General features: G+C 39.5%; 1 protein-coding gene across 20 annotated transcripts; it reads left to right on the top strand.

Moving 5' to 3' along the window:
* Positions 1-78: 78 nt before the first annotated feature.
* ralgapb (Ral GTPase activating protein non-catalytic subunit beta) lies at positions 79-19,959 on the top strand. 20 transcript variants are annotated; one of them, XM_072449579.1, is made up of 33 exons: positions 79-235; positions 1,145-1,365; positions 3,280-3,482; positions 3,574-3,740; positions 4,131-4,317; positions 5,964-6,095; positions 6,412-6,590; positions 7,622-7,690; positions 8,106-8,257; positions 8,976-9,219; positions 9,985-10,020; positions 10,787-10,988; positions 11,117-11,284; positions 11,366-11,480; positions 11,750-11,897; positions 11,974-12,038; positions 12,129-12,273; positions 12,681-12,802; positions 12,876-13,058; positions 13,527-13,675; positions 13,761-13,948; positions 14,047-14,150; positions 14,677-14,832; positions 14,906-14,962; positions 15,961-16,170; positions 16,249-16,407; positions 16,478-16,646; positions 16,720-16,845; positions 16,918-17,054; positions 17,129-17,237; positions 17,318-17,396; positions 17,773-17,921; positions 18,162-19,959. In XM_072449579.1, exons 2-33 carry the CDS (start codon positions 1,189-1,191, stop codon positions 18,353-18,355), a joined length of 4,680 nt encoding a protein of 1,559 aa, XP_072305680.1. In that variant the 5' UTR covers positions 79-235; positions 1,145-1,188; the 3' UTR covers positions 18,356-19,959. The 20 variants fall into 20 exon arrangements, with proteins under 20 accessions (XP_072305680.1, XP_072305692.1, XP_072305677.1 ...); XM_072449591.1 differs by having other exon boundaries at positions 12,672-12,802; positions 14,680-14,832; positions 16,723-16,845; XM_072449576.1 differs by having other exon boundaries at positions 12,672-12,802; positions 14,680-14,832.
* The last annotated feature ends 1,104 nt before the right edge of the window (positions 19,960-21,063 follow it).

The raw sequence follows: 21,063 nt of genomic DNA, 5'->3' as shown, positions 1-21,063 counted from the left end.
CAGCGGTCATAATTTGTATTTTAGCCTTTTGCCAATTTAGCAGCAGCATCTGATGTTATGCCGTGCCTCCAGTAGGGGGCGCAGTGTACAGCCCCTTCCTGTTTCCCATTAGCCACAAGCACTATCCAAGCCTTGACATTGCGAAGATGGAGGCTGTCATGGTCTAGAGCAGGATAACGAGAAGCAAATCGCAAGTTTCCAATCTCTGTTATGACAACGTTTCCAACTTGTCCAGGTAAAATGCAGATACTTGATTTCAGGGCAAACGTATAAACGTTTGGGCCTTGCAAAGTTAGTAGCTAGCCTGTATGACAGGAGATTTGCTAATGTCAACCTGCAGGCTAGCACAGCCAACATTAGCTATGCTAATGGGCTAGCAACAAAAACAGCTTATATCCACGATCACGAGACGTCGTGTACTTTTGACACCCGCCGGATAGTTTAGTACAAAAGATGTGGTGCTTATATAGGCCTGGGGTTAGCTGATTAACGACAGTCATCTTGCATGTTGTCATATAAACACAGGCTAACATTAGCTAGCTTTCAATTTTCCCGAACCGTTTCCTGGTTTTGCTGCTTTTGCGTTTTCTACACTAAACTCTACGCCACGTGATATTGAGTGTTTTTCCATATGATTACTGTTCAAGTTACTGCAGCATTAGAAAACATGAGCCTTTTACTTTGCTGATTTTCATTCCCAAATGCAACTCTACAAATTAATGCCTCCTAACGTTTTACACATACAATCCACTAAAGGAGACATTATTAGTAAACCATGTTTAAAAAGCAAATAACAGCCTCAAAAGTACACTACCAGTGAAAAGTTTGTACACACCTCCTTATTTTTATTTTCTTATTTTTTTTCCTGACATTGCAGGTTGTTTTTGTTTATTACGTGTACACATGTTTATCATAGTTTTTATACATCCAATAAGAATCTGTAATGTATATAGTCATGGAATGAAATAAAATGAAATAATAATAATAATGGAGAATGTTTGTTCATACTTTTGACAGGCAGTGTATATCTATATATTAGCCTTACAACAACTCAATTAAAAATACACAACTATCCTGAACATTCAGAAATGACTGAAATGATTGTATTTTGTTGTTTTGGAGTGCTGATGTGGTGTATGCGCAGGTGGAGGCAGGAGGCGTGAGTAAAGGACACCTGACATCAGCAGCATGTACTCGGAGTGGCGTTCCCTTCAGCTGGTGGTGCAAAGTGACCAAAGCAACCTCAGCGTTCTGCACACCTACCCCCCCACTGTGGGCACGGAGGTGGCCAATGCTGTGGTCAAACCCCTGGGAACGTCTGTAAGTCCGGTAGCCACAGACAACATCCTCAAGACCGATAAGGAGGTAAGAAGGAGTTTTAGTTTAATGTGAATATTTAGCTCTGGTGTAGTGCAATGCTGCTAAGCCTTAAGAAGCATGCACCTGATTTAGAGATGGTTTTGTTCTGGTTAAGAATGTGTCAGATGAAGTCGTTCCTGTGCTGAGTGTAAGCGATCAAATATATATATATATATATATATATATATATATATATATATGACATTTCTTTTTGCTTATTTTATGACACATTTGTTTGTATTAACTAGACAGGCATAGTCTTCAGCACAACAACCAGTATCCATGGTTATACATGCCATTTTAATTTTACTTGATTTTTTTTCCCCTCCATATTTTGGTCCAACAACAAACATTGTAAACTGCTCCCATGGCTTTTTACATTGTCAATTAAGTACATTCCAAAGCTTTTGCAATAAGTATTTGGATTTTTTAAAAATATCTTCATACTCTATATAGAAAAATCTACCCAGGTTTTGTCAGTTCAGCTTTAATTTATTGTTTTGTCTTCTTTTATGCTGATGCGGATATTTAGTTGGAACTTTTCCAAAACACTTACTATTGCAAGAAGCTTATCCGTTCACAGCAAGCCTGTTATTTTAGTGATGCTGGGCAAGTCCGTGTGTGTAAATTGTTGACTAAAGACGGCCATGTGCATTTTTTAATGCACATGGCAAGGAGTATTGGTATGATCTGACCCAATATTTTACAAAGCAAGAGTTTAAACCCAAACAACTGCTGTAAAATGCTTCTTTTAATGTAAAAAAATAAAACAAATCCACAATTCACTCCCAAAACTCTGGCTGACTCACTCCATGCCTTCTCTTTTCTGCTGTGGTCCACATGCATTTAAAATCCCAATGAAATATTTTGTTGACTAATAAATACTATTATTTTTATATACTTTTATAAATGCCCTAGTGACATCACAACTGCATTGGACTGGTTTTTGTGCCCTTCAAATGTACTGGATATGAGAATATAATCCTAAATGCCAAGCTAAGGAAGCTTTACTGTGATGATTTTTAGGTTTTAATTAAATGTTATACAGTATGTATGTATGTAATCAAATGGGGAAGTTGTTTACATTTATTTTGTCTTTGAGTTCTAGCTTCAAATAAACAAGGTAGATATATAAAATGGAATTGTTGTTGTTAATGTGATTACTTTTATATATAACGGTTGGATTAAAAGTTGAATCTGACATCTGAAATGAAGTAGAGAATGCAATATTTTCTGTGTGAGATTATAAAACACACCTGTAGAAAAAGCCTGTATGTGTTACGTTCTGTTTAGGATTACACAGAAGTCTCTTCCCTCCGTTAATAACATGGTGTGTGTTGAGCTGGAACTGGTTATCTTTGGTCATAATTCTGTTATGGTAGTTAATTAAGGGTAGTGCATTTGTAAGGAAGCAGCATTAATGTAACATCAATGATGTTGTTTGCGGAAGTCATCAGATGATGATTATAGAAACAAAGATGGTCTACACAACAAAGGAAACCTACCATTTCTAATATTAATGGATATTAAATGTGAATATATCTAAAATTTAAACAAAAAGAACGCTTTAAAGGAGCTTTATTGCATGCTATTATCTGTTTGTCGTTCAAACCCCGGCAGAACACACTATCTAATGAGCATCTGCAATGTTGGCCTAGTTGGAGATGTTTTAACCCCAGAGGCCAAGAAAGATACTAATAAGATAGATAAAGGGGAGAAGGATGATGATGATCATGCAGAAGATGATGATTTATTAATCCAATATAAAATAATCTTTTAATTAGTTAGAATATATATTTAATTCAAAAACACATGTGAAAATTTAATCTCAATCTTGTTAACACATAGCAAAAATATTCAAAACCGAGCTCTGAACATTTACTTTGGCGTCGACGGTGACAAAGTAATGCTGTGTTTCAGGTGAAATGGACCATGGAGGTGCTCTGTTACGGCCTCACCCTGCCTTTAGAGGGTGACACGGTCAAACTGTGTGTGGATGTGTACACAGACTGGATGATGGCCTTGGTCGCACCCAGAGACTCGATGCCACAACCTGTGATCAAAGAGCCAAATATGTATGTCCAGCTCATCCTCAAACATCTCTACAATGTCTTTGTACCAAGGTATGGCACTCTAAAACTGCCAGAAATTCTACTCCGAAGCCACGGCTCTTGACTTTGTTTTTGTAACCTTTTCCCTGCTCTCTTATTGTAGACCTGAGCAGCACAGTCTGAACCACATCAGACTGTGCCAGCAGGTCCTAACTGCAGTCCAAAAACTGGCCCGTGAGTCTGTTTCCATGGTGAGGGAAACATGGGAGGTCTTGCTTCTCTTTCTGCTGCGCATCAATGACACACTACTTGCACCACCCACTGTTGGAGGTAATTTGCAATGCATTTTGGATGAACTTTACTTTATTAGATGCATTTACACATCACATGGTCTAATTAGTCAAGAAACATGTTCAACTAATAATATATTATTAGAGACTGGAATTTTGGGAACACAATAATGCACATCCTTACTTTTAGCGTTAAAAATAATACAAACAAGATTGAAAATGCCAATGATAAGATTTTGTTATGCATTTCTTTTCTTTTCTTTTATTTCTATTGTTTTAGTTGTTGCTTTATTTTGTTTGTGTACTGATGGATAGCTTCACAATGTTTATGATGAAAGACGTTATGTATTATAAAATGATTGATACTTTAATACTTGCATGTAGTTGGTGAAGAAGTGTATAGCCTATTCAGCTGTTCTGTTTTCTTTAGTTGGCGTGGCTGAAAAACTGGCAGAAAAGCTCATGGCAGTGCTTTTTGAGGTGTGGCTTTTGGCATGTGCCCGCTGCTTCCCCACTCCGCCATATTGGAAGACGGCGAGAGAGATGCTTGCCAACTGGAGACATCACCCTCCCGTGGTGGAGCAGTGGAGCAGGGTGGCCTGTGCGCTCACCTCCAGGTTAGAATGCAATAAAGTACCAAACTCAAGGGTTTTAGAGCAGAACTAAGTAACTCTGGCGATACAGCTCCCCCTGAAACTCCCTTGTGAAAATGTATTGTCAGCAAAAGCTTTTTTCTTTCTTTCATTATCATAACAAGACATACAAAAACATTTCACATTGCACAAATATTTAAAAAAGACAACGTTTTTTAGAAGAGTTGTCTTCGGGTCGATGTCGGCAAAAGTTTTTCCGCCCGTAGACAGCAGGGGGCAACGGCGGGCACTTCAAACGCCCAGAAAATACATATTTAACCATCACAGGGATGTTCAATATGGTGAAAATGTTACTTAGTTCTGCTTTAAGTAAAAACAACCTTTTAATACCAGACAATGCTAATAAAGATGCGCACCGAGACTATTTTTGTCTTTTAAAATGAACAAACCAATGTGTGAAACAAGTTACAAATGTAACTATGTTTCAGGTTCTTTGTTATGTAAACCCTAGGAGGCAAACACTGCTTGTTCAAACTGTGTATACTACAAATATCAGTGTTGGGTTCAGTGGTTCAGTGGTTCTCAAATGTTTTTTCTGGTGGCTGACTTTTTTCTAATTGGTCTCTCGCAAGTTTTTTTAAGAGGGCCTATTTTTCTTTCTTCTTCCTGTATTCACCTTATTCCGGAAGCCTGCATGGGCGCCCCCATCCGACGTAATCCTCTTTCCGGTTGTATTAGTGAACATTGGGCTGCCAGCCTTATGAGCAAATAAGTCTGTTCTACACAGACTAAAAAGTTGTTTTCAGGCCATCCCGAGAATCAGTGCATTGTTGACTTATTGATGCACATGAATTAGACATTTTACACAAATCAAACCGCAAGACTTTTCCCTTGTTCTCCATTTAATTGAATGGAGTTCCCAAAAGTGCCAATACAAAGGAATAATAATCAAAAAACTGTGCTGTGCTCTGTGTGTGGGTCAACCCGTGACCACGGCACTTTGCTCTGCACCAAGAGCTCGCGCTATATGAGAAACTCTGTATAGATGTCTCAGGCTTTCTCCTTTTACTTCATTCATTCTGCCACCTACTTTGCCGTTGATGAACCACAGCCCCAAAAACGTATTTAACGAAGGCACATCTAATGAAAGTGATCCAAACGCAGTGCAACATTAGCCTATATTAGTCAGATAGTCAGAGTTTTTTTTTGCTGAGAATAAGAGTGTGGAGGAGCTGGACATTGGCAGCAGGCAGCCTTTGCTGCGCTGCATTGAGGCGCAACATCAAAACGCTGATTCGTTAGACAACCTCACACGACTCATCAGAAGTCTACTGCGCATTTGGGTAGCAACCCTAAGTTTGAGAACCAATGGGCTAGTTCATTTGATGCCTGCAGATAGCTTGTTTGGCATAGATTTAATTTTGAATCACTTGTGAAAACTGGGATTTTCTAATACTTTGACTGTAAAGGTGTGTATTTAATGCTGTTTTTACAATGTAGTAATAGAAAAAAAGCACAAACAGAGGTAGAAGGAAAGTTGAAATTTCAACTTTCAATTTCAACAAATCTGATTTGCTTTTACCTTAGTATTAAACGTAAGGTGAATAATAATATAGTGTGCTGTATTGTATTCAGATTACTTATGCAGTTATCTTTTTGTTTTTGTTTAGACTTCTGCGGTTTACACATGGACCAACGTTCCCACCATTCAAAGTCCCAGATGAGGATGCTAACCTGATTCCTTTAGAAATGGACGATGACTGTGTGGCCCAGACGTGGTACCGCTTCCTTCACATGCTCAGGTACAAATATCAGTGTGTGTGTCCTTCCCTCACTTCGTATTGTCACTGTGCTTTAGGAAGATGGACTGGTTTGGTGTTAGGAACTCAAAAGTACTGTTCCTCATGCAACACTTCCCCTTGTTATGTAACTACTTCCCACCTGTTTAATTGAAATGCCGCACCTGATATTTTAAAACCGCAATAACACAATAAATGTATTATAACTGGGGAAAATAAGACCATGTTTTTTGTGGTTGGAAGTATAATGCAAGTGTCAGCACTTTAATACTAAGATTATCTTTCTTAAATATAACTTTGCTTTATTGCCTTTTATTAGCAACCCAGTGGATTTAAGTAACCCTGCCATTGTGAGCACTACTCCAAAGTTTCAAGAACAGTTCCTGAACTCCAGCGGGATTCCTCATGAAGTCGTTTTGCATCCGTGTCTAAAACAACTCCCCCAGATCTTCTTCAGGGCTATGAGGGGCGTCAGCTGCTTAGTGGACGCATTCTTGGGTAAGAAAGACATGGACAAAATCATAACCACGATTTCGTATGTCTACTGTTTTGTGCTGTATATGTTCATGATCTGTCACCCTTTTTTGCCTTGTTTATCTGTCTTGCATTAAAGGCGTAATGGACGATTTTTTGGCCCAAATCTCATTTCCTCGTGGCGTGGACGGCCGATTAGTCCTGCCACGTATCAATCATAGAACGCACCTACTGCAGAGCTGCAGCCTCGTCGGCTCATCCTCAGGAGAGCAGCACGTTTCCCCGTACATGGATCTGTCATAATATAGTTCCCTCAGTGTACGGGACAAAATTAAGACAAAGACAGTTCGAGCTGGCTCAGAAGAGACGGAAATCGGCGACGAGATGCGATGCGATCCGTCACGCTAATAAACAAGCGCACGTCTAGTCGCGAGGCTGTTGTGTAGGTCCGCACGGGGGGAGTGCGCATGCACACTTCCGCTTGAGTTCTCAAATCAGTGAAAAATCGTCCATTACGCCTTTGAATAGAATCTGAAAATAAAGAAAAAGGGATAGGCATGAACACAAGTGGACATTTGAACAGTATATTTAACTTACTCAATATTTAGAAAAACTTTTTTTTTGTTTACTGTTCCTATTGTAAGATTATCTAAATGTTTGTTTATTCCTAATGCCAGATGCAGCCAAGATGCATTTTAAGTCAGCCACCACTACCAATGTTATAATCTATTATGTCAGTCCCAGCTATACTTTATACCCATTATATTTCAGCCTCTACTATAGTTTATACCTATTATATTTCAGCCTCTATTATACTTTATACATATATTTCAGCCTCTACTATAGTTTGTACCTATTGTATTTCAGCCTCTACTATAGTTTATACCTATTGTATTTCACCTTCTACTATAGTTATAAGTTTTGTATTTCATCCCCTACTATAGTTTATACCTATGTGTATGCACTTGTTAGTCTTCCCTTGCAGTTCCAAAAGGACAACCTCAGTGATGGTGACTAGATCCATGTTGTATGTATTTCTCTCTATTGTCCTGTAGGTGTCTCTGTTGCAAAGAAAGTCGTACGGGAGAGGGTGTTCACTTTCTCTCCACGGCTGCACTCCCATGGTATACATGGTATAGAATTATTGTTTTATGAAGCGGGTACTGATGGATTTAGTGGTGGTGACATTAACCCCTGGGGTAGTCATGCTTTTGGTTGAATGACTTGTCCCAGATAAAATTTTCACACGACGTAAGATCAACAACTACTGTGGGCTTAAAAACAGAAAATCAAAAAAAGAAAACATGTCAGCTTCTCTGATTGTGTCTAACATTTGTCTTGCATGTTTTCCAATGAATGTTTCATGTTTGATCAACTCCTTGATCTTAAATTATTTTTTTTTCCTTTGGATTTTACTGTGAATGGGAACATGACTTTCAGAGGCGGCATGAAAAGTTGTTCTGATTCGTCAAGGCCAATCAAATATATTGTTGTGCTATGAAAAAACCCAACTCATTATGTATGTTTTCCTTCTGACAGGTATATCACGACCCAGGGCTGACAGTGCCCCGCCCACCCCAGTCAACAGAATGAGCATGTCTCCGCCCCCTTCCATCACCAACACCACTCCCCCTCACAATCGCAAGCAACGTCATCCAGTGGTCACCAAAACGACAAGCAAGAGCTCAACTGTAAGTTGTTATGATCTGTCAAAACAACAAAATATACTACAGCATCAGTTTTTCTGCCATAATTTAATAACGATTGTAAATACATTTCAAATAATCAAAAATTTGTTGTTTTTTCTTTTGTGAGAGTTTTGACGAGGAATGAGTCCATCAGCACACCAATGAATTAGTTTCTAATTTAGTATTAAATGCTGTGTAATAAGGAGCGGATGAAAGTGGAAAGATGCTTAAGTGGTGCCAAACTCCAAAACGGCATAAAAAAGAATACATCTGTAGAAATCACAGAGTTTTCACTGACTGCTCTTAAGGCTCATTTATGCTCAGTGTTTGAGATGCATATTGGATTGTTTTGTCCGTCATTTGCTCCGTATGCTGTTCGTATGCTCAGAGTTTATGGATTTGTAGCAGTGGAGCTGTACATGAACTGACCGCTGAGGACAGTAGTGAGCAGTGCAACAGTGGAAGCTCAACTTCCTAAAAAAAAAAAAAGACAAGAAGCTGCAAAACAAATAAACTGTGTTTCTCACCTCGTTTTCTGGCTCTTTCCCAACAAATATGATTTCAAAACTGCCATGGGTGCCTTCATGTTTGTTTTTCTGGTTGCTCATTTCCTTCATTTCACAAACTGATTTAGTGTGCCCTCTGGAGGTCATTTAACAGAACACAACCTTGACATTAGAAACAGTTGGAAGGGTCTCCACCTAACATATCTTTTTGGCAGGCGAGTGGGGCTCAACCAACCAAAGCGTCTCAGCAGCATCAACAGCAGCAGCAGCAGCAGCCCTCCTCCTCGCCCACACTACTGTCCAGTCCAAACCAGACCAGTTGGGAGTCGCGACCTCTGCCTGCCCCGGCCCGGCCAAAAGTCAACAGCATTCTCAACCTGTTTGGGCAGTGGCTGTTTGACGCTGCTCTGGTGCACTGTAAGCTCCACAGCGGCCTCAGCAGAGACCCCAGCATGACCGGTAAGCAGCCGACAGCACACCACAGCTAAACGCATTCCCTGTGTGCATGGGCAGGTGGGTGTTGTCGCTGGTCATGTGACATGTTTTTGTGGAGTTTTCTGTGGTTTATACGTCTGTGTGTTTTTTGGGATATTCTTTTGTTTTTGTTTTACACCATTTTTTTCCCCTCAGAGCAGGCCTTTCTGGGTTGATAGTTTGGATTGACAGTCAATAGCAACGAAAATGGCTTACTGTAATACTGGAAATATATTTTATTTTTATTTTTTTCAAAGCCATTACATTAGTTTAGATTAGATGAACCTTTATTGTCATTTCCATTTGACCCAATGACCCGATACTTGATGCCATGATAATAGTAATAACACCATCAAAACAAGATAACAGATGGTTCTTCCTACTCCAAGTCTAACTATTATTTATATTGGTTTAAATGCATCAGTAATTACTCATTTTAGTGTTACTTTGGCATAGAAACATGTACAATACAACTAATATTTTAAAGTAGAAATACACTAAAATAGAAAAAGCAAGATGTGTTTATTAAAAATGGATAATACTGTACTAACACGGCAAGTTAAAGGGTGTTTATTTGTTTTTTTCTTATTGGTGTAGTGTCCTGCTCGTGTCTGCCTTGTCTATTGAAAGAGCATAAATGATTTGAGGGTCACTAGTGAGGGAAAACAAAATAAAATCACAATTCATGCCTGATTTTGAATTGGATCTGCTTTGATTTTGTGTCTCTCCACTATTTCTGTTATCTTGCAGCCTCTTTTATCCAAATTCTCCTTTCTTATAAATCTTGTAAGTAGGAACGGCAGCTTTATTTTTCCTCACTTGATTTACGTTTCTTGACAAATCTTCCTGCTTTTTTTTTGTTTGTTCAGTTCTACCATTGCCATTACTGCCATATTTTTTTTATTTGTTGCCACCATGCCATATAAAATATTCACCAGCGTTCTCTCTCTTCAAAGGTGATGGAATGGGTTTCACCAACTGACCACATTATTCGACCATGACAACGCCACCATGTTTTTTTTTCTCCATTTATTTATGTTAACATTTATTTGGGTCATACTAATCCTTAATCTTAAAACTTGTGAGACCCCTATGAGTTCGGCATCAATGTCTTTTATCTCTTGTCCACTTGTTTAAGTTTATTGGTTTGGTGCCTTGATGCATGACATGAATGTTTGTAGTATAAGTGACAAAATCGCTACAGCATGGGAGCTGACACAGGGATTTTGCTTTGTCCATGCGGCAAGAAGTGACTGACATGTTTTATTAGCAATCCACCGCACTCTGCTAGCGTTAACCCTACGGTGAAGTCGTTGTGTCAGAACTCCCTCTTATTGAATGCTTTTGAACCGTGAGCGTGTGTGTTTGCAGTTTGTCAAGTCTCCTTTTGTGGTAGTAATAAATGTTGCCTGTATGATTTGTAAATGCTACTTTGTGCGCCAATAGCAGATGCTGGTTGTCGGTTTGCCTAAATTTAATACATGCATGTTTGACAATAGAACACAGTACAACTTGGGGTGTTTTCATTCTCTGTCTTTGCCCTTTTCTGCAGCGATAGCCACACAAGTAGGTCTGGAGCTGAGGAGGAAGGGCTCCCAAATGTCCACCGAGTCCATGGTGTCCAACCCACTGTTTGATGCCAATGAGTTCCCAGAGAGCTACGAGGCTGGCCGCGCTGAAGCCTGTGGGACACTCTGCCGCATTTTCTGTAGCAAGAAAACTGGAGAAGACATTTTACCCGTTTACCTCTCCAGGTAATAATACAGTTTCAAAAACTAGAACTGTTTTGTCGTAACAGTGCGGTAGAGTTTGTAAAATGTTATTCCTTGTTATTTCATTGAAGTAAATCAGATTTTTTTTTTTTTTCTTAAACTTTTTGCAGATTCTATATGGTTCTCATTCAAGGACTCCAGATCTCTGACTTTATCTGCAGACCAGTACTAGCCTCAATTATTCTGAACTCGTCCTCGCTCTTCTGCTCCGACCTGAAGGGCATCAATGTGGTCGTGCCCTACTTCATAGCTGCTCTTGAAACTATTGTGCCAGACAGGTCAGTATTGTGTTCTTTATATGTGACAATATATTTTGTTAATGACAATATAATGACTAATAAAGTAAATTTTCCACCTAGGGAGCTCTCCAAGTTTAAGATGTATGTAAATCCTACTGATCTGAGGAGAGCCTCCATTAATATCCTCCTCGCCATGTTGCCATTACCACACCATTTTGGGAACATAAAATCAGAGGTAAATAAGCATGTTGTTATATGTGTCAGCTTATACCCTATGATTGATCACTTAAGCAGTAAGTTGCACCAAATGACACATGAAATGTGTACATTTAGAGTTTTTGATGAAAAACATTTGTAGCCATCAGGATGGCCTCAAGACTCAGAGGCGTTTCAAGAACTGAGCAACTAATTGATTAATAAGAATAATGAATGGAATAATCAATGAGCAAAACCACCCTACTTGTTTAATAAAACCAGTCTAAATTTTTTGATGTTGTGCTTCAGGTTTTGTTGGAAGGGAAGTTTAATGAAGAGGATGTGTGGCCTCATGATCAGCCGGTGTCTTTTTTGTCCTTACGGCTGCGTCTAGTCAATGTTCTCATCGGGGCCCTGCAAACAGAGACTGACCCCACCAACACACAGCTCATCCTGGGTAACTCCTGCTGCTCACTGCCCGTCTATGTCTAACAGACATGGTCTCAACTTGCATTTTATACTTTTTTTTTTAGGTGCAATGTTAAATATTGTCCAGGACTCAGCTTTGCTAGAGTCTATTGGTGCACAGACAGAAACAGTATGTATGGTTTTATATGAATAATTATGTACATTAATTATCTGTCACATTTTTAACCCAAATAGTGATGTAACAAGTGTCTCTTAACAGGGGAGCATAGATGGTAGTCATGTGACAGTAAGAAGCCAGAGCCACAGCCGCACCAACAGTGGCATTAGTTTTAACAGTGGGGGCAGCACTGAGGCAACTAGTCCTGACACTGAGCGGCCAGCACAAGCCCTACTCCGTGATTATGGTAAGAGACACGCTTGTAACCACAATCATATTCTATTGCATGATGACATTATGTTTTTAACAGTGTTCTGCTGTCTCGTGGAAAATAACAGCTGTGCTCTTTGTAGCTAACGTGGTTAAAGTGATATACCGAGTTAAGAAACGCTGGGTAAAATGCCTTTGTAGGTGATGACAGATTATTTTTGCTGTGATTGTGTGCTTTTACAAGGATCTACTTCCTTCCTTTTCTTAACTTATCTCTATAATGCTATGCTACATTTGTTTGCTAATGCATGTCATAAACACATTTTTATCTTGTTTGAGGCCTTGAAGAGTTCTAATACGCAAGTCTTGTTGCTTTTGTCTTGCTTTACTCTTTTCTCTGCGGTGTTTGGTATTTCGGGGTGTTATATGATCTAGCTCTTGCAGATACGGCAGCAGGCCTGCTGGTGCGCAGTATTCACCTCGTCACTCAGAGACTGAACTCTCAATGGAAGCAAGACATGAGTATATCGTTGGCCGCTCTGGAACTGCTGGCTGGGCTTGCCAAGGTAAGCCCCATCAGTGTCTAAATATCTGCATTCATACAATATCCAATAAATGTGTGTCCTTTGTTTTGCTCAGGTGAAGGTGGGAGTAGACTCTGCAGACCGGAAGCGAGCCATAAGTTCCATATGCACATATATTGTCTATCAATGTAGCCGTCCTGCTCCTCTCCAGTCCAGAGACCTCCACTCCATGATCGTCGCTGCCTTCCAGTTTCTGTGTGTGTGGCTTACAGAACATCCAGACATGTTGGATGAGAAGGTACCAACATTACTTAAAGGCGCAATGGACGATTTTTCGGCGATTTGAGAATGCAGGCGAACGTGCGCATGCGAACTCCCCGTGCGGACTGATACAACACACACGTGCGTTTGTTTATTAGCGCGACGGATCGCATCGCATCTCTCGTCTCCCGTAGATTTCCGTCCACTTCTGAGTCAGCTCGAACTGTCTTTCGCCGTCTTCATTTTGTCCCGTACTTTGAGGGAACTATATTATGATAGATCCATGCGCTTAGGCACGCGGAAACGTGGGGACGAGCCACACGCGGCTGCAGGTGAGCGGTAGGTGCGTTTTATGATTGATACGTGGCAGGACTAATTGGCAGTCCACACCACGAGGAAATAAGACTTAGATTTGTGCCAAAAAAATCGTCCATTCAACCTTTAATAGCCTTGTTCCTATTGATGAAGATTATAGCTTAGAAATGACAATATTTGCCCCTTTTAGGACTGTTTGATGGAAGTTTTGGATATTGTGGAACTTGGCATCTCTGGCAGCAAATCCCGACAGGAAAATGAAGTTAGGCATAAAGGGGATAAGGAACACAACCCAGCCTCAATGAGAGTGAAAGATGCCGCTGAAGCCACATTATCCTGGTAAGACTGAGGATTTAACTGTCTAAAGTGTTTCTTTTAACCTTTGTTTTTTTCAAACACAATTTCTTTCTGTTTGTCCGCCCAGTATCATGCAGGTGTTGGGGGCCTTCCCTTCTCCCAGTGGGCCTTCTTCCACCTGCAGCCTGTTGAATGAAGAAACTCTGATTCGCTATGCCAGACTAAGTGCCACTGGAGCCAGCAACTTCCGCTACTTTGTCTTGGACAACTCTGTTATCCTGGCCATGCTGGAGCAACCACTCGGGAATGAGCAGAGTCAGTAATTTCTCTGTTTTCTATTTAGTTAGAATTAATATGGGCAGTGTATAAGGCGTCACATAATTTATTTAATTGTTTTTTTGGTTTCTTGACAGATCCTAGTCCATCAGTGACTGTGTTGATACGGGGCACTGCTGGTAGACATGCCTGGACCATGCAGCTGTTCCATCAGCCCAGAGGGGCACGGGCCAATCAGAGGGTTAGACTATACTTCCTGCATTGATTTTGATAGAGAGCAAGATTATTGATTGCATGCTTAAATTATGGTTAATTACTGTACATGCTGCACGTAAAGACCTCTAGACAGTATAGTCTATTTAGAGATTTTTGGCTTTTAAATGGCACTATTTTACTATTCAGGCTTAAACAAGTAATAGTTCTAACTTGAGGCTGAACCTGTTTTTCAAATCAAAATTCTCTAAACCTGTGGCTGTTCAGTGCAGTGTGTTGTGTTGTGTAGACATTTTGTTCAGTATAAGCCGAACAGACTGGCAAAGTCCTGGTTTAGTCTGGGTTTAGTCCTTTATTTTTCTTCTCCCACAAAGAAGCTTCAATCTAAATCATCATCTAAAATAGAAAATAGATTTGTATTTTTTTTTTTTAGTACATACTGGTACATACATTACATACATTCAGATATCCGACTATAATGAATATATCTTATCTACAGGATGTGATGTGATCCTTTCTTTCTGTTAACTCAGCTTCAGTAACGTCTTTCACAGCAGGCGTTTGTTCCAGAGGGCCGTCCAACACCTAACAATGATGTGGGCATTAAATACAATGTCAAACAGAGGCCATTCCCGGAAGAGGTGGATAAGATTCCCCTGGTCAAAGCCGATGTCAGTATACCTGATTTGGATGATATTGTTAGTAAAGAGGTAAGTCTTGTCATTTTGGCCTATTTCCATTTCAATACAACAGAAATTGATGTTTGCTGTTAAACAAATGTAGGTGTGTTGTATGGGCTGGCAGGCTGATACAAAATATCCACTGAACAGTTGCCCACATGTGAGTCATTGGAGTTGGGGAGTTTTTTGGTGTTGGGGAAATTACCTGGGTAAAAACAAACGACAGTGTTTTTGATCCAATGCAGCTGCAATCAGAAATGCTAAATGAACTAAATTCTATCACTGTATCTCATTGTAAAAAATAAATAAGATAATAAGTGGCTGAAAGACACTGTACACTAGTGATTGCTTCTGTATTGGATTTCTCTTGATTTGGGTAAATGAACTACACTCACCTGCAACATGGGAAGCATTTTGTGTTCTGTTTATGTTTCACTAAATGCAACACAGTGCAGACAAAAACAAAAACTCTGAAGGTAAAATTATTTCAGACGTCAGAATACATCAGTATATTTCAGTGGTTGTATTCCTTCTAGGCAAAATAAGATGCATCTTAAAGAACACATAATATGCAAACATTTCCTTTTTTAAACTTTTAAACCTGTTCCCTAACCAAGAACATAGTTGTATTTACCTTTATTCATTCATATAGTTTGACAGATCCTGTTTAGTTTAGTCTCTTCTTCTGAGCCTCATAAAACACGGTACTGAATTTCAGATTTGTAGATATTTCATAGAGCTCGGCACAAAATTTAAGCTCATTTTAAGTTCATTACAGCTGTGTGCCTGTATGTCGAGGTAAAGCTAGGTTTGATTAGTTCTACTTCCATCTGCTGCCTGTAAATGAAAATCTAACTCAATTTCTGATGAGGGAATGCCAGCCTGATATACCGTGATGTGTGCTTTTAGTAGATACATTATTTTAAGTTCTAAAACATAAGGTAACAAATGTACCAAAGCCAATGATTATACAAATAATGCAATATGTGTTCTTTAATGCAAATGTAGCTTATCGTGTGGCAGCTGAGTGTATGACTTAACGGAATTATAATTGCTTAACCCCTTGGTATATTCTGGTATGGGAAATGTCTCTGTGTTCTTTTTGTATTCATCCTTGCACTTTATTGTCTCTAATGATCTCCCTTTCCTTTCACTCAGCTTGAGATTCAGCTCGACAAGCTCCGTATACTGATGACCAAGCAGATAGAATATGAAAACGCCTTGGAACGACACAGTGAGGAGGTGTGGAAGTCCAAGCCTTTCCCTGACCCTCAGACGGACTGCAAACCCCCTCCGCCTGCGCAGGAGTTCCAAACGGCACGCCTATTCCTCTCCCATTTCGGCTTTTTGTCTCTGGAAGCATTGAAGGTCAATTTAACTAGAGCTTTGTCATAGATCTGTCCAAATAATAATATTGTCAACAAAACAAATGTATCCTTTTCATAGGAGCCAAACAACAGTCGTCTACCTCCTCACCTGATTGGCCTGGACTCATCACTATCAGGGTTTTTTGAGGACATCAGTTACCTGGACCTGCTGCCCTGTCGACCTTTTGACACTGTTTTTATTTTCTATGTGAGAGCCGGGCAGAAAAGCAGCCACGATGTAAGATGACACGATAAAGACTCCATATGATTTACCAGGACAAACCTAAACAAATTGTCTTACTTTACAGATTCTTAAGAATGTGGAATCCTCTGCAAGCGTCCAGCCCCATTTCTTGGAGTTCCTACTGTCTTTGGGCTGGCCTGTGGACGTAGGATGCCATCCGGGCTGGACTGGACATTTAGACACTAGCTGGTCTCTCAACTCCTGTTTAGACACTGATGATGTGCAGCAGACAGGTAAGTGTAAATGGCTGTGACTTAACCATTGCACTGGAATAAAACGTATGTGCTCTAAAATGTGTGCTCTCAGCAGAAGACACTACCACACCTGAAGACACTGGAGGTTCGGTGTTCAATGGAGAAAAGAAGGTTCTCTACTACGCTGATGCTCTGACAGAAATCGCCTTCGTTGTCCCCTCTTTTACTGAAAATTCTGGTCAGTCCTTTAAATCTAGGTTGTATTAGATAAGCTTAACTTGTGTTTAAAACTGGATCATTTTCTACACAGAGGAGTCATCAATACACAGTGACTCCACAGTGGAAGCTGACACTAACTCTGATCTAATGCCTACTTTAATGAAGCAACCTAATCTCACGCTGGAACTGTTCCCAAACCATTCTGAAAACCTTGAATCTGTTAAAAAGGTAACATGAGCTGTTCTCTGTGTTATGTCTTTGTGAATTCTGTCATCTCAAATACTCATGTGCTATTCTTGCAGCTAAGCCCTCTGGTCAAAACAAAAAGGTCATCGACTGGAAAGTCATTCCCTGCTTTGGGACCTGAAACAAAGGTTTTTGTGGTGTGGGTGGAACGTTTTGATGATATTGGTAAGCACACATCAGTAGTGTGTTGGCTTCCTTGTTGCTTGGTTAAGCCTTTAACCTACATTTTCAACTGTTTTGTTTAGAAAACTTCCCCCTGACTGATCTTTTGGCTGAAACCAGTACGGGTTTAGAAGCCAGCATGAGCAACAGCACTTCCTGCAGGTATGAAACATGTGGTTTGTAGAGAATACATGTGTGTAACATTTGCAATAGCAAACCAGCTGCAAAACATAACAGGACGTATGTGCAGAACATTTAACAATGCACACTTTACTATTAAATAAGGTGCACATTTTTGTGTTGCCTTTTTTTCTTAACTAGATTTTTTTTGACTGAATTCAAAACATTTGGTAACTATCATGCCAAAGTAATAATTTAAATACAAATTAGAAGAGTTACAAATGTAACCAGCGTTCTATGAATCCTGTATGATTGCCAGAGTCGGAGCTAAAATTAGTAGTTGGTATGAAATAGTTCTATACAGGGGTATATCCCTGTTACTGAATATTTCCATCTTTGTTATATTTGTCTGATGCAGGTCAGGTTTATTAGAGAAGGACGTTCCGCTGATTTTCATCCAACCCCTAAAGACTGGACTCTTCAGGATAAGGCTGCATGGGGCTGTGGGTAAATTTGGCATGGTCATTCCCTTGGTGGACAGCATGGTGGTCAGCCGCCGGGCTTTAGGTAAGAGCAATTTGTTTCCAAGTAACTACTCAACTGCATTTTTTATTTTACTTAAGGGACGTTACGTTTATGCTTCAAACATGAATGTTGTGTACAATAACAGAGATTAATGCCCGTCTTCTCCTGTGTCTCTACCCGTGATTGACCTTCAATCACTGCAGACCTCTGACCGGGTGGGCCTGGGACAAAAGTATTCATAGGGTGTGAGCCCAATTAATATTTACTGTGTATTTTTGACAGGTTTTCTTGTACGTCAGACGGTCATTAATGTGTGTCGACGGAAGCGCTTGGAAAGTGACTTATACAACCCTCCTCATGTGAGACGTAAGCAGAAGATTACAGAGATTGTCCAGCGTTACCGCAACAAGCAGCTAGAGCCTGAGTTCTACACCTCACTGTTCTATGAAGTTGGAGAGGGACGGCCTCACCTATAACTCCACCCGCCTGCCCTGTCTTGACACTGGCAAATGAACGCACACAACACAACCCCGATTCCTACACCATTTTACAAACACACATCCAACCATCTCACACACAAGAATCTTTATATTTATATTGTACTATTTTGTTATTTATATGAATACATATATCAACACTGTCTGCCTTTGACTCCGAAAGCAAAGTGTCAAAAATGCCAAGGTGTAGAAAAAGCTACATTTGTATGTTGCAATTTGCAAAGTTCAACATTGACTCTGCTTATTAGATTTTTGCTCTAAAAGAGTTTTGCTTGTCTTCAACTGCAATACAATAGTTCCATTGTTGGCCTTCTGAAAAGTATAAAGTTTTCCTTTGTGTTTCCAATTTTTAGAAACGTGTGTCCAAATTTTGATCTAGTAAAGTGGGAATCTGATTATTTACATTGTCAATAGCGTGGGCTTTTTCAAAACTTAAGTAAACAAGTAACTGACAGTTTGATGCAATTATCAGAACATTTCAGTGTCCTGCTAAAGTCTTCCTAGTATGAACACATTAGGCCATAGTCGCAGCACTGAGCAACATATAGTATTGCTGCTTTATATTTGTGTTCTTTTATTGTACTGTCAAGATGGCGCCAACACTGTCTCTGTGCCTGTCTGATTGTCATCGTCTCACCCCAGCTACAGCACAGTAAGATCGATTATGAAAGTAAATGTGGTAAAAGTACCTCAACAGGGTAGGGTTCTGCCTGTATTTAACACTACATGTTGCAATGAGATGCTGTGACCCACAGCTCATGTTTAGCATTTACAGTTTTCTTTAGAAAGACTTTTCATTAAACCTCACACTTTCTTTCAGTACATGATATTACATTTTTAAAAGGTTTCTGTCTCCAAAATCTCCAAATACATTTTTACACAAATATAAAACAAAATGCCCAATACAAACTGCATTTTACAACGTATCTATGAGTTAGGTTCAGTTACAAGTTCACTCTGCCTTTTGTGCTATGCTTTGGTTACTTCTGCTTCACTTGCGTTTACTTACTGTACTCTTTATTCAAGCCCACTGTCTGCCTGTAACAATGTGAACTTATTTATCACAGCAACGAAACAAGGCCAACACCTTTAGTTTCTTTGTTATATTGGAAAAGTCTTAATGCACTGAGCACATTTTATTTTCTATTCCCTTTGGTTACTTGTCTTTTTGTACTTAAACCCTGCTAAAGGAAAGGTTTTATCTTGTGAACTATGAATGAAGAGGCATTGTCAAGTTTTTAACCTTTCATGTCTAACTGTGTGACTCACTTTTTATGATTGTGCTTTATGCACATGCCTTTTTGGAAGGAAAGTACATAAAATATGCTTAAAGAACTACATACAATCAGTCATACATACATTGTATCTTATGTTACTCCATTAATGTTTGATCATATTTAAGGATTTGCCATGTACATAAGTGGAGGATAATATGTAAATATATGATGATGTAAGGCATTTAACAGTTGTCTGTTGCATTCCTCCAAAATGGCAAGAAACCTTGTATGTATGTTATATGTGCAGGAAGATCACCATGGTTTTGAATGTAACATGCATCAATTAAAACTATTATTGAAATTTTATATTGTTATATAATTGCTTACTGTCAGTATTATACAAACAACATGGAGTTGTCCGAAGATATTTGGCCCTTTTTAATAATGGCATGGAATTCATTCCATGGCTCAAGGAGAATGCGAGGAGTGATTGTTTTCCCCTGGTTTCTTCTTCTTATTCATTGTTTTCTGCCACAACTTGGGCATTTTTGACCCCCTGAACATCGATAAAAAGATACACATGGGTATAGACGCGATCGGCTTGGCCCGAAATCGAATAAAATGGAGCTTGCAACAGCGAAAGAGCAAAAAAGAAAAAACATGAAACGCTTAATCTTTGGCCTAGGCACATGCAACTTGGATAGAGTGATAGAGCTACCTTTGACGAGTAAAACACACCTGGCAGCATCGCTCTATGATAATTGAAGTGGCTCCGCCACGTTTGACTTTTTTTTTCAAAATCGTACTTGTCCTAGGCTTTTCGTCCGATCGAGCTCAAAACAAAACTTTTTGCATCTAAAGACATTGAAATTTAATAAAGAATAAAAAAAATGTTATTCCTTACGGTCTCCGCGTGACACGCCCTCAAAAAAGGCTTAATTTCCTGTTAGGACAAGTCATCTAATGGAATTGATCTAAGGGGCTCATATTTCACTCACTAATGTGTTTTTATGGTCTGATTAGAAATAATTAATACCATGTAACAAATTTACTCTATAGCGCCCCCTATCCATTGTGCGAAAAACTCAATATTGTCTGATTTGTTTGAAACTCATGGATTATATTCTCCAAGACGCCATGAAAAAAAGTGCATCATAGATCTTGTGCATTTTTCACTATTGCAGCGGGGCAATTAATGCCTTCACTTCCCTTCCTCTTTTATTTTGATGGGACATTTCCTCTCGTGCCGCGGTCTTAACATTAGCGTTAGCATTAGCATTAGAGGCGGGTCTCTGTTGCTAGGTGACGGAGGTACAGGGAGGAGGGGGTTACAGTGTGCTAAAGTATAAAGACTTTATTCTTTAGACTTTATTGTTAAATACTTTATTCTTTAGAGTTTAGACTTTTTTCTTTCCACTTTATTCTTTCGACTTTATTCGTTCTGCCACAACTCAAGTATTTTTTACCCCC

Source organism: Eucyclogobius newberryi, unplaced genomic scaffold, assembly GCF_026437365.1.
Source record: "Eucyclogobius newberryi isolate DKJ021-1_F unplaced genomic scaffold, fEucNew1.0.hap1 SCAF_17, whole genome shotgun sequence".
In the NCBI taxonomy this organism is placed as follows: Eukaryota; Metazoa; Chordata; class Actinopteri; order Gobiiformes; family Gobiidae; genus Eucyclogobius; species Eucyclogobius newberryi.
The sequence above is the reverse complement of the archived record's forward strand: the minus strand, read 5'-3'. Positions and strand labels throughout refer to the sequence as shown.